Below are 23491 nucleotides of genomic sequence, written 5' to 3' on the forward strand. Positions count from 1 at the left end.
GTAACTATGGCCCAAGAGGGTGGGCACGGATGACAGGTTGAGAGTCACTGAGGGGAGCGGAGAGAAGCGAGAGGAGACAGAGGGCAGAGGGACTGAGAGGAGGTGAGCTGAGTAGCTGGAGAGCGCAGTTAAAAGTGATGGAAACAGAAGGTAGGAGAGCCCTGCTCAAAGGAGCGAACAATCTAAAGGGAGGGGAAGACAGACAGACACGTGGATCAGATGGAGAGACAGGAGAAACGGAGACGGAGTCGAGTAAGGGGAGAAGGGAAGAAGGGATGAGAAAGAGAGGTAGCCGACCGGTGGGAGTTTAGGCATGAGACTGGAAGGCTTTAAGGAAAAGGTGGGTTTTTAATGTTCGTTTGAAAGAGGACAGATTAGGGGAAGTTCTGATGGAGCGGGGGAGCTTGTTCCAATGGAGGGGAGCGGCGCGGGAGAAGTCTTGGATACGTACGTGAGAGGAGGTAATCAGAGGGGAAGAGAGGCGACGATCGTTGGACAATCGCAGTGAGCGGGAGGGAGTGTGAATAGAAATAAGGTTAGAGATGTAGGGAGCAGTGGAGTTGGCGAGGGCCTTGTAAGTCAGAGTAAGGAGCTTGAAAAGGATTCTGTAGGGGAAGGGGAGCCAGTGAAGGGCTTGGTAGAGTGGGGATACAGAGGTGGAATTGTTAGTATATGTTTGACTCAAACTTCTTTTACTCCTGGTTCCCATCAGATACATACTTTATTGATTACCTTTGTCAATTTTACTGTCAATTCTTTTACTTTCCTATATCTTAACCCATTACTGATCGCTTTCTGTTCCTCTATTAATTTGGCAATAGAATTGAGTGCACAGTCAAATCTGGTCTGGAATAGCAAGAAAAAAACACCCAGTAGGCAACAGAAATTATTGGGCATTGAATTAATGTATTATTTGTAAGGAAGATATCTTATGCATCAGGGGAATGGAATAAACTCAAGTTGGGGATGAGGTGGCCCCTTGTCTGTCAGACTGCGACCACCTAAGTGCCTTTTATGCATAAGTACTTATTACCTTTCTAGTAAAAGCAGAAGTATCCATTAAAAAGTTTTTAGCAGAAAAATTGTAGTAAATAATTAACAGTATTTTTGAATTTAATCTTGAAATCAAAGCAATTACTTACATGCCTAACACTCCACTGGTGGAGCTAGTGGGAGCAGAGGCATCAGTCTGTCACATGTTCTATTGACACACACATAACTAATCTGAATAGCTCACAAGCAGAGAGCAGAAGAGCACTATTAGTACCAATACAAGCACATAATAATACACTTTATGAGAGTACTTTTGAAGGACTTTGGTTTCAGACGTTTTTATCTCCTCAATGTCTGCTTCAATTCTCTTCTCCCAGCTATTTCATACAGCTGATTATGTGAAGGAGAAGTTATGTTCGTAATAAAACATCTAGAGAAACCAGTGACTGCTCACCGCTACGAGAGGTAACTTGAGGAGCCCTGTAAAACATGCATCTATCATTAATGGCTTATTATTCCTCTTTTATGTGCATCATGTATAATATAAGGTATTACATTGCTTACATCACTATAGACTACATTGATAAAAAGCATCAAGCTACTCAGAGATAGAGTGAATAGAGAAATAAGTCTCAGTCTCATGCATGCTACAACATTACCCTTACCGGAGCTTAAAAAAAACACACTTTAGCAAGAATAACTCCAATTACTAAAATATTAGTTCATTTTTGTTGACTTTTTAATATATTTTAAATACTAATATTACTAATTATAATAATAATCGCAATAATAGGTTTTTGGCAATAATATCCCTTCCTATTTTGCTTAACCTCTAAGATGCTCTCAGCAGAGTGTATCTAGCAACTATTACAATTGGTTGTTTTTGTCTTAAGGGAGGCATGCTTGAGGTCCTAATATATGTGCACCCCCCATTGCCACATCATGCACCTGATGCCAGCATAACTGAATTCCAAACGTATGTGTGTACTGTAGATTGATACAAAATATATTGATATATTAGGGTGTTGCTGCTTAGAGTATTATTATTTTTTTGCACAATATATTTTGATAGCTATGATAATGCTCAGAAATACATAATGTCATACTCTTTGTTTTCACAAATCTCTTTAGATCTTCAATATCAAAAGTATTCTTAAAATTATTCTAATGCGAAGTGGGAAGTAATTTGACTGCTTGCATATATTCACCAAAACATATGCCTCATGGAACATACATGCCCGGAAACAATGGAATTACAGAATGCTGTAGTTGAGATTGAGGCTTTGTTTATGCACCAGAACAAATAGCCACCGACTGTGGTTCTTGCCAAGTGAAGCAAAAAGGGGCATCAATAAGTGTTCATGAATATATTTATTCCTTTATGTCTGGACACATATATTATCAGCCACTTGCTCTCCAGTAAGTCCTATCTGAGCACTGTCATTTGTAAGGTGCATTTCATTAGTGTCTCACCTTCTTGTTATCAATCTTTATCTCCTGCTTGTCTGAATGTCTCAAATTTTCAAGTGAGAGGGGGCAGAAAAACCTGTAGCCAGTTAGATCATCAAAATAAACACAGCAGCACAGATTATTTAAGGTGAGTGTGCTCATCAAAGCTCAGAGGCAGTGGTCTATCCACTTGTGTGATTATGTTTGTGAGCATGTGACAGGAGCAATGTCTTGATAAGAGGAGAGCAGTCGAGGGAAGCGGAAAGCCTTAAATTAAATTCCATATATTGACTTGTGGTCAATATATGGAATTAAATTTCATTTAATATATTGACTTGTGGTCGTACATGTGTAAGGCCCTGCAAAGCTCTGCAGCGCTGGGCAGTTGATATAACATATCATACAGAACACAAATCATACATACAAACAGAACACGTACATGTGAGCTAGGTGAAGGAGGTGCAGGCGTGACGCAGAGTAAAGTGGGCCCTGCTCATGACAGCTCACACTCTTACTTGATTAGAAAGTCATGTTTTGCATTTTAAAAATGACTATAAATTAAATATTAGGTTAGAATGTTTAGCAAAAGTCATGACAAAGGCATATACAGTGTGCAGAGTAAAACTGATAAATACTTTGCAGTAGGTCAGTGTAATTTTCCAGGACAAAAAACTTCCAAGGACAAAGCTTTGAAATGTGGGACTATCCCTGGAATGTAGGGACAGTAGGCTACTATACAACTAAAGCACAGTTCTAGCAGTAATAATCACACATGCAACATGATGTATTAGTTTAATCTGTCTCTAGGTTATTACCCTCATTATAGTCCTCTTGTGGAGACTGGATGTCAATATAAAATGGTCCACAAGCTTGGTTCTACATGTTGTCATTGTGAAAGCCATAAAACCTCTTAACAAGACATCTTAGTGCTAGAAACACAATGTTATTTCCAACTGGCAGACAATAAAGTCATTCATCCATCAGCAGACAAGATGCTATATACAACATAACGCAATCCAAAACATAAATCATTGTTGTGTTGTTGAGTATGTCTACATGGCCCTGAATCCATCTTTATCTGATATAACTAATGACATCATAGCCCCCCCGTCCTTCATAAATGTTGTTATATAGTAAGATCAGGTTGGGCTAGAGAAAAGGGACAGGATCATGTGGGTCCAAACCAGTTGAGAATTATGGTTATGGGCTGTCATAGTGCATGAGCATTAAAATGACATATTTCAGGGCACTTTGGGTACTTGGAAGCACTCAAGACACCATCAAGGAAGTGAAAACATTGTGCATTCCCTGCACTGTGCAGCTGAGGAGTATTTTGTTCCACTAATCTTACAACTGTAAGCAGGCCACCTTGGCAAGACTGATGACAGCGTTAAGAGACACTTTTGTTTCAAATAGATGAAGAACATTGTGTTAATGGAAGGATTTCATTTTCCTAAACATAAGGATAGCTTTAATTCCATTTAAAAAACATGAATGCCTGCCAGCAATGCCAGCCTTTTCTAAATCCCCCCTTATGAGTAATATCGTGGTGAATGGGAAATGAGAATAATGTGCTTTTTGTAAATCCACCAATCAGAGCAGGATATTCCTCTCCCCCAAGGTCAATCCTAACAGAGTGCACAGGGAGAATTAGAACATGTTGTCGCAATGTACCTAAATGCTAAGACCTGGATATCATTGGGAAGTGCTGCAAATTGGATTTATAAATAGATGCAGCTAGAACTGGAAATTTCACCACTTTATTACCTACGTCAATACACTTATCCTGATAAATGTTTGTGTGAATATGAAACAATAGTTCTTAACCATTGCGGAAAATGTGCCCTTTTTGACAGTGCTCTCTCTTCATAATGTCATATATAATAGCTGTAAAGAAGCGTGATATAAATATGAGGATATTACAGAGATTGATTGCAGAGCTAAAAAAACATCATCTTAAGCTAAAAACACATCCAGCTCCTGTAATTTGACCAACAGGCCCAGCTTTATATTCATATAAAATCAAGGGTGCTTATCTACATGTGTCTGTATTATATTATAGCAATCCTATGAATACACCTAAGAAAGTTGTTTCACTTTAGAGATAAATTCAACTAAAATGGATACAATAGGCCAAAACATTCTATTTTGTAACTATAACCCTTCTCCAATACTTTATTGTTGGTTAGATACACTCTTTAACAGTATGTATCCAACAGGTAGATTTCATGCAGGTCTTTGTTCTTCAGATGGCCTCTCTGCCATATTATCTACTTTATGTCAGAAAGTTTGAATTTACTAGTGAAAAAAGCTTAATCTAGTGATCTGAAACCTGCTGATATTGAACAAATAATACAGTGGGAAAAGCCATGGGATTGTATGGAGGACTGCATATGACACAAACAAGTATATACACTGCGCTAGAAAGTCTATCTAACAAATGATAGAAGGAAGCACAGTGATTATACCTACAGATTGATTCCTTCAAGTCTACTATTACCATTTTAAGGAGGGAAATCCACAAGCCTAAATGTGGCCCTAACACTTTTAAAATGTTGTATCACAAGCTCCAGGTAATTTTACGTGATTTATCAGGTAGATTAACCAATCTTATCATGTTTACATGGTTTTATGTAAAACTAGAGGTGCAAATGAAAAGTAGTGGCAATTATGCACCACAAATTTAAATTTAACCTATAATGAGGTCAATATACTGATTATAATAGATTAGTTTAGAGCAGTGTTCCTCAAACCCAGTTCTCAGGACCCCTAACAGTGCATGTTTTCCAGGTGACAAGGGAAACCTGTGGATCTGTTACAATGTGGTGAATACACCTGTGCTAGAGCAAGGAGATCTGGAAAATATGCACTGTTAGGGGTCCTGGGGACTAGGTTTAAGAAACACTGGTTTAGATAATGGTGCATTTCTTCCAATGCAGCTTTGTCACAAATAGCCACCCCACCCCCCTGGCTACTTCTCTAAATTAATATATTATCCTATATTCACACAATCAAACAATATATCACCTCTAATTTGTCAGGAACCCTCTCCTAACTGCTTTTACCAGTCACAACCCGCAATTTGCGCACTTGTGACTTGGAAATGTTTACTGTATGTTACACATGATTCCAGCACTCAATCTTCCTCTCACCTATCGCACGGGTTACAGATTTGCTGAACCGCCCCCGAACAGTGCTCACACAACCACACCCACTTCAGTTTGCCACCACCTATTGAATAAGGGCAACAGGACCTCAATATATTGTATCACACAGTTTAGCAAGGCACACACCAGAAATCAAAGTGTAAACACTTAACCCATCAAGGCTCTATGACACAAATGTACATGCAGGCACACATTCTGCTTGGTATACAAATGAATTCATACTTCACACCTCAGCAATGAAAGGTTTAGCATGGTCAAGCAATCTATCTCTTCTTGACAGGCAGTGAATTTGTTTAGAGCAATAAGGACATCACTTACAAAGGTTTTGATTTAATATACATAATGTACAATGCTTACAGGATATATTAAAAACAATTAATAAACAATTGACATAAAAATAAAACGTTGCAAAAACAGGTAAAAAAAAGGGGTAAAAATCAGAGTATAACTGACAGATAAGTGGTATATTCTGAGCCACAGGAAACTGCCTTGAAGATGGACAGCTTATCAATGATGATTGATTTCCCAAAAGACTGACCCCTCCTTGTAGTTGTTTTCATCTTTTTAAAGACACTTTCACACCTTTCCCCACCTCCAGGGGCTATGCTCTGTGACACTGTTTACAAACACAATTTGCATATTGCCTGATTTGATATCAAATTCTACTTTGCTGTGGAGTGTCACACAGACCCAATTTTATTATTAATAGATCCCCTATGAATTTACCCATCTATTGATACTTAACAGGCCTAGGTACAGGGTAATAGTTGAGCTTACACTCATTTCCTCAAATTCTCTGTGTGAAAGAATGCTTAATTTGATATATGAGCTGCCCTTCATCATGCTATTGAGGAATATGTGGTTGATCACTACTTTTATTGATTTTAAGTGGCATATTTGAAAATGTTATAATTTTGTCTATTTAAAATATAGCCAGTCATCACATAATCTCCTTGTACAAGACAATATACTGAGCAATTCCTAAAAGTCTATTCAGGTGTCAAAACTCCATCCTAGGCCAGGATATAGTTCACCCCATGAGTTCTTTGAAGCTGACACCTGTGACACTGCTATCTTCTAACATCGGGATGTGCAGAGCCACCGAATAAACACACAACAGACCCTCTGACTTCACATTTTACACCTTAGTTGCTCAATTTATCAATGGATTCATTTGATATAACATATTTACACTGCAGTTATGATTAGATCTTATTTCCCACAACTGTGTTGTTGGTTAATCCTTATAACTGCAATTCCTCATGTTCACTACAAGCTTCTTTAGACCTACCCACTGAAATTGGCTGTTACTATCCTTTAAATTTAACATACCTGACTTAAGTAATTACTGGAAGACACTCAGCAGAAGTATCTAATGGCAAACAAATGATATGACATTTATTTTTTTAAATGCAAATTTTGGACATGAAGTATCATAAAACACTGTTTACTATACTCAGTTTTAACTAAAACAATAGAATATAAAATGTAATAACATACAGGGGGCATCCCTTAAAAATGTAGAAGACAAACTTTCAGAATTCAACTTAGTACTTTATCCAGATACACATAGGAGACAAAACACATAAATAAAGAAAAGAAAGATGGGCATGAGGATATACATTAGGTTCAAAAGGGGGACAAGATATACTGCATTCATGTATGTATGTTGTATGTACTGTATGTATCAATTCCAAATGAGGTACATATGGTATGTGACCTTTATTCACATTGTATAAGACAAAGTAAACTTTGGATGACAATATCTGACTTTGATTACTCCTAATCCCTCCTTTTTTCTAATATATGCTCAAGATGTGACCTACATGTCTGTGTGTTAAGCCTTAACCACCCAACTGTGTATGGTAAAAGGTTTGATGTTGATGTTTATGACGGTGTAAACATTATGTTCTAATGCATTATATCAAATTTGATGACATAATAAAACATAAGCGCAACAACATTTATGCTACTAAGCCTGTAATAACTCAACATATTATATGTCAAACAGCTTAATTACAGCATTACAGTAAATTGTCATGAACTGCACTAACAATTAACCCATCATAAGGCAAACTGAAAATAGATTATTTCTTCTCTATTACCCCATGCCAGCTACTCATCTGCCTTTTTATTCATTTTAGGCTCTACTTTTCAAAAATCTTAGTAATAATATTTTTATTTTGAGCAGCAGGATTGATGGAGACATACTTTTAAAGGAACAATGACCTTACCCCTTACCTGACACAGGCTGCAAGTCACCTGGGACTGGGGGAGTAACAATAAGTTGGGGTATGGTGAATGTATTATTATTTGGAACATGTAACATTATAACAACAGTACACAACTAAAAGAGTTATTGTTGAACTAGTAGAGGCTGAACACGCCGGAGATGAAGAATCCGGAGATTCATACATTTACCCCCTGATCGGAACTAATAAAGAGACTGTGTAGCACACACAGCAATTTTAAATCAATTTATTCATGTACTCATTATTGCACAAGTATTTCTGTTTTAGCTAAATTCTTTTATTGTATTTATAAATGAAAGTTAAATGTTATTATAACAAAAGGAATACATGCCAAACACATTAATGATTTAAAATAAATATAAGGATAGTCTGCACCATTTACAACCAGAACTTGTGTCTTTTCTGTATGAAACAGTACACAACTGGCATTTACAAGAACTTACAGATAGACTGATGTGACAAGGAGTATAGTAGTTTCCTATTACTAAACACTCCTTAAGCTGTACATAAATAGGGATTGTTTGTCAGAGATATTGAATTTTAACATTTCTCTGGTGTGTAACCTTTTCAGGATGCATATAATATCCAAGCATCACTTCACCTTCACTCCGATCTCAGCAGGAGCATAGACAAGGTTAAAAATGGGGATTATGGCAGCCTTCTTAGGGAAGTGGGCAGAATTATATCCAAAATGCTGCATTTGACCCAGCCCCCCGCTGTAAAATGATGCATTTGCTTCATTACGTTGCGGGGGTGGTGCCAAAATGACACAACTTACTGAGCCTCCCCCCGGCAACTCCCGGACGAAGTCGGCAAATATGGCTTAGATGTCACAGTTGCAAATGCAGAAAAATAGTCTAAAATGTAAAAATAACTATATACGTTAGTAGATAATGTAAAACATGCAGACAACTGCTTTCTTGCAAGAAGGTGAGTGTTATAAAAACTGGACATGTTTTATATGTGTCTTATTCTTCCCTACGTCTTGCATAAAAATAAGTCTAGTACAGGACAGAGGTAGGCATCCTGCAACTCTCCAGCTGTTATGGAATAGCTGACAAGACATGACAGGACATATTTCCACAGCAGCTGGTAAACCACAAGTTGCCTAAGCCTGGTATAGAAAATAAGAGCATAATTCCATTTCTAATACTTATTATTCACAGAATTGCCATTTTGACACAATTTTCAACACTTATAGCAGTGATGGACAACTGGCGGCCCTAGGGCCACATGCGGGACTCCTAATCGTCACATGCAGGCTCCAGTTCCCTCCTGTTTTATGAGTCCCTGGTCCTTTTCTAAGTTTTATGCCTTGTCAATCCTAGCTTTTATTAAAAGCTGGGGCAGCAGGAAGCTCAGCAGAGCATAAGACTAAACCTGAGGAGGAAGGACATGCAGTCTACACCACATGGTTTCCCTCCTCCCTCCATAGAGAACAACTACAACTACGTAATTCCTACTTATTTCATTAAAGCAAGCTGGGCTCTGTTGTGCATCAGTATTCTGCAAAGTTATCTGTATTTATATTTGGTTCCAGATACACATGTGAAGAGTCATTATATTAAATAATGGGGCATGTGAAAATACCGGGTTTAACTGGCCCAATTATACCCACTTCAAGCTGGCTGGCCACCCAGGGGTGCCTTACTATGCCAGGGAAGCCTACCCAGTACCTACTGGGGCTCTTATAGTCACTCAGGCAAATGCAGTTAGAAAGTACAGCCTTACATTTATTGTAATAAAAACTCTCACTAGAATACTATATACAAACAGTAAAAAAATACCAGGCAGGTTTACCATATTATCTGCCCCTTACCCCACTAGCTTAAGGAGCTACAGTCACCTAGATGTCCTGACTTACTGAATCCGAGACCTATGGAGTTCTTCTGAGCTACTGATGTCCCAGCTCAGTCCAGCAGAAGCATAGACCTCAAAATGGAGTTCTTCCCAGGGTCAAATAAAGAAGAAAGACAACCCAGCATCTCTGACTCTGACTCTTTCCTCTATACCCTGAAGATTTCCCACGCTCCAGACATGACTCCAAGGAGTCTGGTTGAATACAAACTGAGACAATGGGGGCATACTCAGATTAATTAAGAGGCAAGACCAAGGTGATTAAATGACACTCCCATTATTATCCCCTTACAAGCTTGCTCAGCCAGAACTAGCTTCCAGCTGATCAGGACTTCCTATCAAGAAAGGAAGGGGAGAATTAATGCAGCTACAGCCCCCTCACCTGTATCCTGGACCTGGACCCCACCTGATCCTTACCCATAACCCACCTGGCTTTACTTTGAGAACAATGCATAACAACATCACTGCAATAACAACAAACACATTTTTACAATGGGTAACATAGAATGAAAAAGTCTCCTATATAGGCATGGCTGCAATGACCCCTTATCCACATATAACTAAACACTGCACTTGCACTTTGGCGAGCTGAGGAACCCTGACAGAGCTATAGAAAGTACATGTTGTTATGCTTCACATTTTGTGAGTAACGTGGGACAGGCTGGTTAAGGTGATATTAAACTCGTTTCATCACAGGTCACATTAAAAACTTTAATCGCAACTTCGATCCAGCCTGACACTTAACTTTCAAATGCTGGTGGAAAACCTGGTCACCCAGAAGTAACATTGAATTGTCAGGTTTGCTTGGTACAGCTTGCAAAAATATTTCATCTTACATTAAAACGCCTGTTGATATGTCATTACAGATAGGTGTCTCTATCTATGATTAAATGTATTGTTTTAACTTATTGCAGATATTAAGGTAAATGTGTGGCCTTTTGGAAGTTAGAGACCCTTGTATCAGGTTGTCCTTGACCGCACTTTAGCATATCTGTTAAGCATGTAAGACTAGATGAAGTCAATGTTGTGCTTTCCAATTACCCAGAATTCCCTTATAACCATGACCACAATTCCTGTTTGTAGGGTGATTGAGCACAGGTCCATTTGCAGACATGTTTTTGACCACAACATAAATAAAACATATACTCTATTACAGAAACTTATATGCACTCAACAATATGCAGTCTGAACAAGCTTTTTTCACATTAATGATTCAACAGTCCAAACCCAACCACCAAACCATTAAATGGGCAGAAGAGCAGATTTGCTTCAGACAGTAGTTTGCCACGGTTTAACCAACATCACTTAAACAAGATTATAATTGATTTATTTTTACTTAAGGGAGGAAATGGCATTTTCTACAACCCATCTTGTATACGCAGGGGGAAATGGCTGAAGAAGCAGCCGGGCTTAGCAGCTGTTTTCATCTTACGAGGAAGAAAACAGTTTTAACTTCTTAGCATTGAAATCTATTGAGGATTACATATAAACTCACAATAACAGTTGCTCAAGTCTCAGGGGCAATTTAGATATTTATTTAGACAGAATGCAAATAGCTAATTCATTGAAGCTATATTTATGAGATTAAACAGCACAAGAAGTATCTGTGCTATATCTATGTAATTGATGCAAGTACCAAGCAGAATAATGAGTGTTAGAAGACATATGGAAAATCCCTATTACAGGGAGAACACCGTATTTATTTCAGCAATAGCAGGAAATCCTTTTCCTGAATTAGATTATTATGGCAGCTTTAGGAAATAAAAATCCCAGTCATTGGATGATATATATTTAAACGGTATAATTAAAAATTTTCATCTTCAAAAATTGTTTGCCGTAGCCATGTAATCTGATCATAAACTTGCTTTTGTCATGTATGCGCTACCTTCAAAAAGACTATGTAGATTCTACAAAGGCGCAACATTCGACAAATAACACTTCCCCCCTCCGCAGTATCAGAACCAGGGGCGCACGCAGGGGAGGTTTCTGGGTCTCCAGAAACCCCTCCCCTCCGCTAAAGAAGTGCCCCTACATAGCGGCACTGTACTATACAGCAGCCGCGGCGCTGTCAAAGAAGCGTCTGCGGCGGTGCTGTATAGCATACAGCACCGCCACGGATGCTTCATTGACAGCGCCGCGGCTGCTGTATAGTACAGTGCTGCCGAAACGGAAGGCGGGTGCATGCGCAGCAGCTCTCTCGCTTTTTTTTTTTTTTTTGGGTGGGGGGAACCGCCCCTTAAAAATCCTGCGTGCGCCCCTGAGAACCATGCAGGTTCCATCACTGGCTCAGTAGATAACCATTTCCTTTAAGGACTAGCGCCAAACTCTACCGGTCCCCCAGGTACAACTCTACCTTATCCCCTCCCCAAATGTTTTCTTGATGGATACAGCATTTGAGTGTTTTTACACTTCTGTAATTGACAGGATGATTTGAGTTTGTTTCAAACATTTTTCAATATGTTTCTATTGTCTGATACACTTCCCACACATCACATATAAAATCTGATTAATGTAACTTCTCCAGGACGGAATGAAATCAGAACTTTAGGCGAGACTTAATGCATTGTTTTTTTTCATGTTGATCATTAACTACAAATATTCCACACAAGGGATTTCTTATATTAAACACACTGCAATTACTTAGATCAACTAATTGCATTATTCATAAGCTCAAAATTAATTATTAAAATATCATTGCTAATACGGGAAATGTAATAAAATCATATTAGCTCACCCCCTCCTGTCTCTCAGATCATAGCACATGGATTGATTATGAAGTGTTGGCAGCAGGTGGAGAAGATAATTCTATTGTATGCGAAAAGCCCAGCTAATCTATACAGACCGATTTGCTATACTCTTGCTGTGCAATAGCATACTATACAGAATCCATGTACTGCTAAAAGATCCCATGCCATTTATTAATAAAACTATTCTGACATACAGTAAATGTTTTGTAAAATCATAAATATATCCAGTTAAATGCACTAAATAATTTATTCTAATTTTAAATAATAAATATTTAGTAATAGGATAACAAAAACCGCATATATCATGGGTCAACAATTTTAGCAATATATGACCAAATTGTTGTTGTTTTACAGCATTATCAAATCCTAGGTAAAAGTACTGTGCATCATTAAAAAGGTTCATCGGTGTGTGTCGTCCAATCCAATATTAATACATTTTACATTTACAAGATAATTATGATGTAATGAGGAATTTGCTATGCTGCAGTGCCCCAGTACAAGGTCTGGAATACCAAGGATGATTCCAATTGTAAAAGGAATTGTATAATGTGCCCATGAAATGAGAAGTATTACAGGAACTAACACTGAACAGCACCAAGTAAACACTTCTCCTAAGTAGGAATTGTTACACTTTCTTACATATACAACATGAATACAAAATACTGTATATAAATGTGAAATGTACATGCAGCATATGTGTGTGTGTGATATACAAAGCATATTGTACATGGCAACAAGTATACAACATTTGAGTGAAAACTCTGTAACCCCACTTGCTGGTCATAAGTGTTACTGCAGGTCGCAGTTGTTAGCCGAGACATAAGGTCCTACTGATTAGAGATTACCGGTATATATTATTTAAGGCACATTATTTTTCAGAAATTATTCCAGGCACCTTTAAATCCCCTTTAAGCCCAAAATGACAGAAGCAGGCCATTCAATTACTATCAATAGCAGTGGTTTGACAGCTGTCACTTACACATTTTAACCCTTTTTTTGCTTTAATTGCTAAACATGCAGAAGCATTCTCACGCCCAATGACAATCTCCCCACCCCTCCACTAAATAAATCATGCACCCTGCTGTCTTTATTGTACATAAATGGAAAGCAATGACAATCCCGTCCACCAGGTAAGCATGCACCCACTACCTAGTGTATGTAAATGTATGCGTACACTTTCAAATAATTTACTTTTAGTACTTTAGTACTAATTAATAATATTTTTCAGGTCTCACATAGTGATGTAATGTCTTCTTTGATAACCACAAGAAAATGGATTTTAACCAGAACTCCACTGTTTGATCCAATTAACTCACATACTCTTGGAGCTACAACAAAGCCCAATAGTCACCAACAAAACACACAGATACTGCAAGAGTCAAAGTGGCTTGTTCTTTACCCTTAGCGTAGGATCCCTTATGTCCACTGCCGACAAATGGAAGAGTTTGCACCAGTTTTGCGGCACAATTAGGCGCAGCACAGTGTTTACATTCACCATGCACTGTTCATTTAGTCTCTATGACAAACAGAACAAAATGGCTAAGCTGCTCTGTGATGCAGACAGCATTCTGTAACATCGTGTTCTTTATCCATGAGGGACTAAAGTCTTCATATCATGAGCTGAACACAACTGGATAGATCTGAAGGATTGAGTACATCTGGCTGCATTACGAATTCAGCTCATCCCACTGCTAACATGACAAACCTTAACAACCAAGCATGTGTACAAACATAATTAGTTTCATGGCTGTCAGCCCATACATGTTAACTATGGCATTCACTTAGCTCTTTTCTCTATGTTGTTTTCCTTACTCTACTCACATTAAACATTGTTCTTTACACTGATCCTGGGGGACCGTTAAAGGGCCAGTTTTAATAACACACTTGCCTGAGCAGAGTATTTGTCTAAATAGAATGGCTGGAGCCACTGCCGGATTTCATCAAAACCTGACCTTACGACCTAGGAAACCATTATCTTGGGAGGACAAGCGAACAATAAGCTATTGTGTCAAACTTATTACAGCATCATTGCACACTTCATGCTCCATGTTATCTGCTAAACGTCTGATGCCATCACCGGAAGCGGATCAAGTGACCGTGTTTTGTAGCACATACACATTTGCTAACTGTCCCTAATTTTGAGGGTTAGTCCCAAGTGGAAAAGTCCCTATTTTCACGTTAGAATTAATCTTTTGCTGCATGATAGATACCATTCTTACCCTCTGCGCTTATTCTATAGGACTTAGAAGTCAATATTTAGAGTAGTATTTAAAATAAAGAAATGCAGCTTAGTACTCCAAGATCCGCAGAGACAGTACTGTGTGTAATGAACAACAATGTGTCCCTGGAAATCATTTTTAGATGTTAGCAGCAATGCACGTATCTGCCAAGCATACTTTTATTAATTGGCTTTAAGACACTACATCAGAGAACTGCAATATCTGACAACACAATGGTTGGTTAAAATTGTAAAAGCTGCTGTATTTTCAGATATTGACAGTTGTGTTGATGTTGCTGTTTTCCCTGATATCTCCTCAATCCGCCAGCTGGAAATTTTTCCTACATCCTCCTGCAGGGATTGAATGTTCTCTTTATGATTGATCCAGAAAGTCTTATACCTGATATTTACAATACTTGTCATGTACTGACACGTGATTAACATGACAACAATTGTGTTGTGGACGGAAAAATCATCCTCAATTTTGTTTACGCATTGTTTAAGATAGGACGAACCTCAAAGTTATTCTAAATATGCATTCCATGTGTTCTGATGTATTCCAACAGCAGCAAACCTTGACATTGCCTGTTTATACTGTGGAGGCTGCAGGAATCTAGGAAGGGTAACTGAATAAAGCGTTGGCCTTATTGGACTTGATAAGAGCAGTTTTACAATTCAAAATTGTTTTCTTTTTTCTACTTTAATGGTTTTGACTTACAAGCAAGTAACAACAAAACATTTCACTTGTAGTCAAAAACACCCTTTCAGATCACAGATTGACAGTGAAAGCTGCTGATATTTCTAAAGTCAAGAAAGATAACATTACAACCTGACATTTAGCACTAATTGCTCAATTTCCATGCAGAAAACCCTTGTGTGTGCTTTATTTTAACTGTCATTGATTCTACTTCTTCCAAACTATAACAGCCAAGGCCTTGTGAAATCTGCTTGCAAAATGAGACCTTGAACAATCAGCCTCAAAGCTGGTTATGTTTATCTGTCTTACCTCTGGCGCTGCAAATTTTGGCATCATTATCTATCTCATACTTGTCAACTCTCCCTGGATGTCAGGGAGACTCCCTGAAATATGGGTGATCTCCCTCACTCCCTGAAGAGTCTGGCAATTTCCCTGATGCTGAGCCAGTACAAGACGTGGTTGGATTCACCATCTGTGGCATGATGACACAGTTCAGAAATTGTGTCCTATGTCCATGTATTGATGCCTATGGAGGTGGCCATTTTCATAGAGACCAAGATTTAATCAAAGACTATCAGGTAAGACAACATGACTTCAGTAATATAGACAGAAATGTAAAAGACACTTCAGTCTCTAGAGATTCATTAGCTGTTTTTATTTAACGCATAGTTGCCTACTCTCCCGGAATGACTAGACTCCCGCTTTTCTGGGAAACCTCCTGGACTCCCGGGAGAGCAGGGCAAACTCCCAATTCTCGCTCCCGCAATACATAAGTGACAGGGGGCGAGGCTTAATGACACAAATATCATGTCATCTTAGCCCCGCCTATGCTGTAATTTTCCAAAATTGTGACAATCGTTTGGCGGCGGGGCCAAAATGATGTGATTCATCAACCCCCGCCCCCACCCACCTCCCCCTGGATCTCCCTGAAGTCAAAGAGGAAAAGTTGGCAAGTATGATCTATGGTATATTAAGTAAAGACCATTTTTACCAATCAGCTTGTTGATATGCACTATGCCTGCCCAGAACATTAAAAACAAATATAATTCCAACTCTGGAATTAGTCATTTCAACCATTGGTAAAGAACCAGGCAGGTCAAAAGTGAGTTATTACAAATTCTATCTTAGAAATGATGGCTGATTTCATATATGAAAAGGAAATATCTATGATTACTCCTCTACATGAGATACGATCATCGGGAATTTGCAGAATGTTGGGAGAAAAGCTTTATATAGATCTATGGTATATAAGTTCTGCAGTTAGCCTCATGCCCCATAATCACTATTGTGGAGTGTTACTTACTGGAGGTAAATGGTACCAAGGAAGCACAAGTTACGCTGCTAGTGCACAGTGCGGTAATACCAACAATCTCACTGTAACAAGAATTTCAAGTTGTCATGTTGGCTATTTAGATTTAATGCAATGAAGTGTTGGCATAAAGGGCTGGGAAATTCAATCCCAAGAATTCAAAAAAAAAATATTTCCTCATTGCGACAGTATGTATACTCCTAGCAGACCCACCTCACTCCTAATATCATCAATCAGGATGTGGGTCATCCACTAATCTTATAATCTTATATCAGCAATCAGTTCTTTTATTAACGTGTTCATACACTCATACTCGCAACACAATTGTTACTAAAAAGCCCTATCTGCTACTCCAAAAATCAATGTAAAGTTTACAAAGGTTCACAAAGTAACCTAAAGATTATTCATAGCTTAACCAACACAGCAAAACTGAAATTGGTCAGGCCATACACCAAATACCAGGGCCGCTACTAGGGCTGTGCGTATGGGGCGAACGCCCGGGGTGCAGTTTATGAATAATTTGGGTTAATTTGGGTTAAACGGAAGGCTAGGGGGGGCAGCAGTTTTATGTTACGACTCTGCCAAATACAACTGGTCATCCAGGAGATAACAAACGTAATCCTGAATGTATCACATCTATGCAGATACCTACCTTACCTCCCTATGGGGACACTGCAGTAATATAAATAATACAAATATCAGGCAGCTATATAGATATAGTTATGCTATAACATTGTTAAAGTTTAACTCTAATAAGCATTCAGCAGAAGAAAACTTTATCAGTATATGATACTCGACAATGTTTTAGATGTTTCCAGCCACCCCTCTCTACTTTACATCATTTAAATTCTGGCAATGTAAAATGAATGATACTTTTAATACAAGGTGCCTGTCATTTATTTATTAGTTCGAACTGTGTGTGCTACAGCTTCAGATGTATGCATTATAAATCAGCTGTATTCCCAGACATTAAAAATGCATCCAAGTCATAATGTATTATGCCAAAAACATATTTATTAATGCTAAAGGTTTCCATTCCACCCTTTCCTCACTAAAATGCAGCTGTCTTTCTTTAGATTACAAGCTTCCTGTCCTGACAGTATTAATATTTCTTCCTGGAAGTTTGTCTCTGAAAATGTTCCTGGGTTTTACCTGTTGAAAAGCTGTGCAGCACAAGTTCCCTTTCTGTATGTTCTGTTACTATTATTTGTTATTAAACATTCACCTGAGCTACAGTTACATTAACAGTAATACTTATTTACTTCTTAATCCAACTAAGAACATTTTATTTAGTAGCAGTAGAACACTGAAATAAATAAACAACTGATTTTGTTACTACAAAATGGATTTTTGTGCTACAAAAACATGCTTTATGATATTGTTATCACTTTAGCATGACAAAATTGAATTTCTGTTACAAAATCATTATTTTTCATATTTTGTGTAACATTTGCTTGAAGGAATAAATAATGTGCTACAAAACGGATTTTGTGGCCCAACAGAAAAAAAATACGTATTTCTGCGAATGTAAAATTATATATTTTCTTCATATAAATATTTTGGAGCCAAAAGATACTGTAGACAAGCTGTACCTCATACTATGGCCATCACCTGTCCCATAGGTATCATTTAAAGCTAGTTGCACTTTGTGCTCTGAGCATATGCACGTCAGTTGTGTAACGAAACATAATGGTCGCCGCCCACAGTAAACACTCAGTGCGCGACCACACGACCAATCACAAGCTGAGCAGCGCCACAAGCCTTGCAGTGCCATCACAACCAGCGCGGACGAAGTACGCATGCATCCGTCTCTACACACAATCAGGCCGTATGCACCATTGATTTTGCCGCCGAGCTGCTATGCTCGACAGGGCGATTCAAGTCCACGTGGACCAAACATCAAATGTTAAAAAGTTGCTTTTAAAAATTGACAAATCCGTTGAAAAAAAGGTGCCGGAACTCGGTGAGTTCTATGGCAAAAAAAGCACTGGGAATAGGTGTTTTGGTATGCAGGGCGACGTATTCACAGTGAAGCCCCAAAGAGGCGGTGCATGCATAGTGAAGCATCACAGGCAGGGGGCGCTGGTAGTTCCAGCACTGGCCCTGCATGTGTATGATGAGTTGCACAGTATTTCTGTGTTAGGCACACAAAGCTGTATACCAAGAATAGCATAGCGATACGGCTTGACAGTGCTAGCAATAAACACCATATTGTACAGAATATAATGTAATGAAGCTAGCCTGGCTAGTTTTATTATACAGTTTATTAATGTGTGTTAAATGCTTTTGCTAAGTACCACCTACGATGCATTTCACTCACTAAATCCAGTGCCTTTATGTAACCAAGGAAAAAAGCAGACATGTCAAGCATAACCTTTAATGCATAACAGGCATGTTATTAAGGCATTTAACATATTTGGCAGTAATCCTGTAGTCAATTACACATGCAGCATTTACTACTAATTTTATGATATGTAATAATTTTGTCATACAATACTTTTCTGTACTAGCCCCTAGGTATTCTACAGGAATTACATAAAACACACTATAGCCAAAATTCTTTACTTGGCTTCAGTATTGTGGTTTCAAATGTTTCTTGATCCTAAATGACACGTATTTATCAAAGATTTACCGCATGTAAAACCCCATTTCCTCTAAGACATTATGAAATGCTTGTTTGTAACGATTGTGCACACGATTAATGAAAGGTGTACAGCTGTGGAATCCTTTGTGTATTTGAAGTATTAAGAAATGCTATTATTCACAGCTGACAAAACACAATATACAAAGAGCTGATCAGCAGTGACAGAGACAAGCGACGGCTGAGTGTCTTTTCTGCACACCAGTTTGGTTAAACTCAAAATCCATCTCTTTCAAATAGCATGAGTTTAAAATGAATTTAAGACGGTGATATAACCCTTGTTGACCCTTTTTGTTATTCTTTATCCTACAGAGTCCCATAGTAACGCCGTGAGATTTGTACACACATTAGCACATTGGCTACATTGACATAGAGTTATTTAAGATCTCTTTTTCCTTTCCCTATTCATTTGAATCAGAAGGAAGCAAAAAAAAGCAGAGAAAAAAATGAAAAAACCTATACATGGGGCTGTGGCCAGATGTTATTTTATTTCTTGCATTTATCTTACTACTTCTACTGTGTTTTAAAAGTCTATACCCCAACCAGACCACTTATGCCCATCTGGAGACTCGTGAAGGGCTTAGTAAATGCAAGATGAATACACTACAGGCGCGTTCACCAAATGCAGCTCATACAGACCTCATACATATATGCCTGTTAGGATGCGTATGTTTTGCACCTGATACAGGACAGTTGTAAATACATTTGTTTTCCATGCTATTTTTTTACTATTAAGTCTCGCTCGTTTGCATCCAACTCTACATCAACCTTACAGTGTATAATGTCCTAATGTCACCTCCTGGAAATGCAAAGCAATAGCAAAACATGAACATTACATTGCTGGAACTTCACACCTCTGGAAAATGTCTTATTCTGCAGCAAATTTTAATATGTGCAACATTCCTCCTCAGCTTTAAATCGTCATCTATTAACATTTCCTGTCTCTATGCTCGACTTTTGAGACTCAATTTCTATACATGGTGCAAATACTTTCCCATATATACGTCCTTTATAAAGAGCATCCCTTCCGCAGCACTTAAGTGGCATTTATATATGTGCATTTGCCTCAACTTACACAGGTCTGCACATACACAAATGCACTGTCCCATGATGCATTGTGGGTTTAAGGGTGACCCGCAAAGACCTACGTCCTGCGTGAGTGAAAACACCACTGCTAAGAAGGCCCTACTAGGATATTTGACCTGCCCTACTGATTCATTTAAATGTTTCAGTTATTCTTCCAATTGTGCTTGTTCATCTATGGCCAAAAAAGATAACAAGCTGGTTCTTAGTACAAAATCAATCAGCAGATCCAATTTAGGTGAATGCATGGTGTTGTAACATTGCAGTAAATGATCAGATGTTACATTATCATGCATTCAATTAATAAATGCAACCTGATGGTCCAGTTTGCACTGATGTGAGCCTGCTTGGTAATGTTGTTGCAGCAGTATGAGCCTCAACGTCCTCATAAGTGGAACTCCAGCATAAACGTGAGTGTGTCAGGTAAGTGCTTATCTGTTTAGCCTTCATTTATGTTTAATATAAATCCTGACAAGTAAGGGACGTCACGGATGCCTTTATTTCAAATGACAAATATTTTTATTTTCGTTTTTTATAAACATTGGGATACATTTGTATAATTATGTGTGTTAAGCCTTAGTCGTGTCGTATTTCTTCATGAATTGAGCAAGGGATTTAGTAGGTATTATTGAAAAAGCACTGATTTATGCCACTACTGAGGGGTGTTTAAGGCAAACTTGCATGGCTAACAAGAACATCTTGAAATATGCTCCTTCCAATAACGTCTTCTGCAAAACTAAGGTTGACATCATTGTGCCTCTCCTGCAGATATGAGAAGTGTCTCTTATTTGTCCTATCATCCTATGCAAGACACTACCTTTCTGTAAAGGAGAATTGTCCACAAACGCACATTCACAACATCCCAACATCACATCCACTACTCTTGTGCCACACCTCAAGCTTATAAATGGCCAATACAGATGCATAAGTGTTACCCAGAGGGGTCGGATATGTCACTCTCAGCAGCATGTTAACTTGACATATTATAAAAAATGCATCTGGCAATATCATGACCCAGCTCTATGTTACCAGGTACCAAAGTAAAATATAGCAGCTCTGCTGAGCACTTAGTTACTGCTAAGTGACTCGCCCACAGTGGACGTGTTCGGAAAGATGTTTCTACCCCAACATCAGCATCCATAAACCTGTTTTCAATATTTCATATCTGGCTCTATAGCGCTGAAGTAAATGGAAACAAATCAGCATCCGTCACCGTATGCCATAAGCAATTTTTGTTAGCATAAGCTAGATGGAAATCTATATCCTGCCAATATTCTATTAATAGTGCATTAAGGAGTTGCTTTTCACTGGCTGTAACTTAGTAACATTTATTGACCTTTTCCCTTTATACAAAAAAAAGTTGGTAAGGAGAATATATAGACCATAAGAGTAAATAAAGAAGCTTTAGGACAAAATGTAATATTGACTGATAGTAATGCATACTGAATTAAAAGAACCAATGGACTAATCTTTCAGTTGATTGATGTGATGTCTTGGGCTGTATTTCCCAAATTATTGACATTCAGACTTCAGCAGACCATGTCACGTGTGCTCATACCAGAAAGACATGCCCCATATATTACACATTCAATAAAACTGGAACAATATACTTTATTTCAAAATCCATAAGCATGTACCTACAGTGTTGTGTGCTAGAATAGCAGGTAGAGGTGCTTAGCTTCAGAACGCACAGTTTTGGAACTCAATGGCTGCAGAGAATAACAATTTTGCTACTGGAGAACATGTGTTTTTGTTATCAGATAACTTTTTTGTTTGTACACGCCCCCTATTACTTTTAGTAAATACATTGACTTATCTTTCTGGCTTTTTGCTAAGGATCCTTGTTATGACTTCTGGAAAATCAGGCCACACCCCAATACACCCATACTACACCAATTTTCAAGGCTTTGTCCCTCTTTTATAGTAGGAGATGTCCCTCACCCCACTCTTTTGGCCATGGAACCTGGGACTGACCCACAACTATTAGTGGGTATGACTACCAATAAACTACAGTCGAGCGAGGGTAGAAACCCCATTTAAATGTATCTATGGAAGTGTATGGATCAGGTTGGAAATAAAGATACATGTGCAGGAAAAAGTGTAAAATTGCACGCACCTTTCTTATAATACTGCTTCTATACAAATATTAGATTCAATCATGCACATGTGGACATTAGTATACTGAGATTAGGACCCAAGCGGATACTTTTTGTAAATTAAATGTAACGTAAAAGTAAATGTTCCATTTCTACATGGAGTTCTACACATCAGATGTAACAAAGGGACACATTGGAAGGAAAGAGAGACCAGGGATTTTGGTCCTGATGATGGACAGTTGGGATGTGTGTAACCTTTAACACTGACAATCATATCAGGGCTATGATGGTGCAGAAACTCATTATTTTATAGAAATAAATAACTTTCTTTGAGTATCTTTGAGTTTCTTTCCCTCTCAGAGGAGCCCAGGTCACTTTACCACTTGACAAATGTATAATGACATTGTTGCTGGGAAACCCATGCTTAAAAAATCCAATCCACATTCTTTGCAGTTATTAAAGGAACTCTATTCCTGCATGTACTATAGGTGAGCTTCCGCCTCTTACTTATAGTACTGTGTCCAGACAGCAAACACTTAAATCACCTTTTCTACCAATGACAGCTCTATTGCAATCCTTTAAGTTTATGGCATTTACTTACTGTAGTAAGTAAATCCATAAAAGATGCCCCACAAAATGTACATCTACTTTTACAAAAACATTACCAAACATATGGTGCATTTGCTTATTGCTCTTTACCGACTATGCTGTGCATAATTTTCCTGCTGTATGATAAATGTAATACTTACATGTGTCTGGCTTGTGACAGTTGTGGCCTTGTCGGAAATACTGTGGATTTTCAATAACAGGGATCCGGGTCATTCCAATCACCACAGTGTCTGGTCCGGCATCTAAGGAGTTGGGTGTTGTTATGCCGTGGTTAATATGATGGAGAGGACTGGCAGAATCTTCCTCCCCGCTAATCACTGCCACAGGACCTGAGAGAATCACAAAGCAATTTGGAAATTAATTAATATGGAAG

General features: G+C 38.3%; 1 protein-coding gene across 5 annotated transcripts in view; it reads right to left on the minus strand.

The window, feature by feature from the left end:
- Positions 1 to 23491, minus strand: part of NTRK3 (neurotrophic receptor tyrosine kinase 3) — a 479767-nt gene that overhangs the window by 115334 nt on the left and 340942 nt on the right. For all 5 annotated transcript variants that reach the window (XM_075207753.1, XM_075207752.1, XM_075207751.1 and 2 more), the window contains one exon: positions 23259 to 23447. In XM_075207753.1, the coding sequence (XP_075063854.1) occupies positions 23259 to 23447 (189 nt within the window). The remainder of the gene's footprint in view (positions 1 to 23258; positions 23448 to 23491) is intronic.

Source organism: Mixophyes fleayi, chromosome 4 (genome assembly GCF_038048845.1).
Source record: "Mixophyes fleayi isolate aMixFle1 chromosome 4, aMixFle1.hap1, whole genome shotgun sequence".
In the NCBI taxonomy this organism is placed as follows: domain Eukaryota; kingdom Metazoa; phylum Chordata; class Amphibia; order Anura; family Limnodynastidae; genus Mixophyes; species Mixophyes fleayi.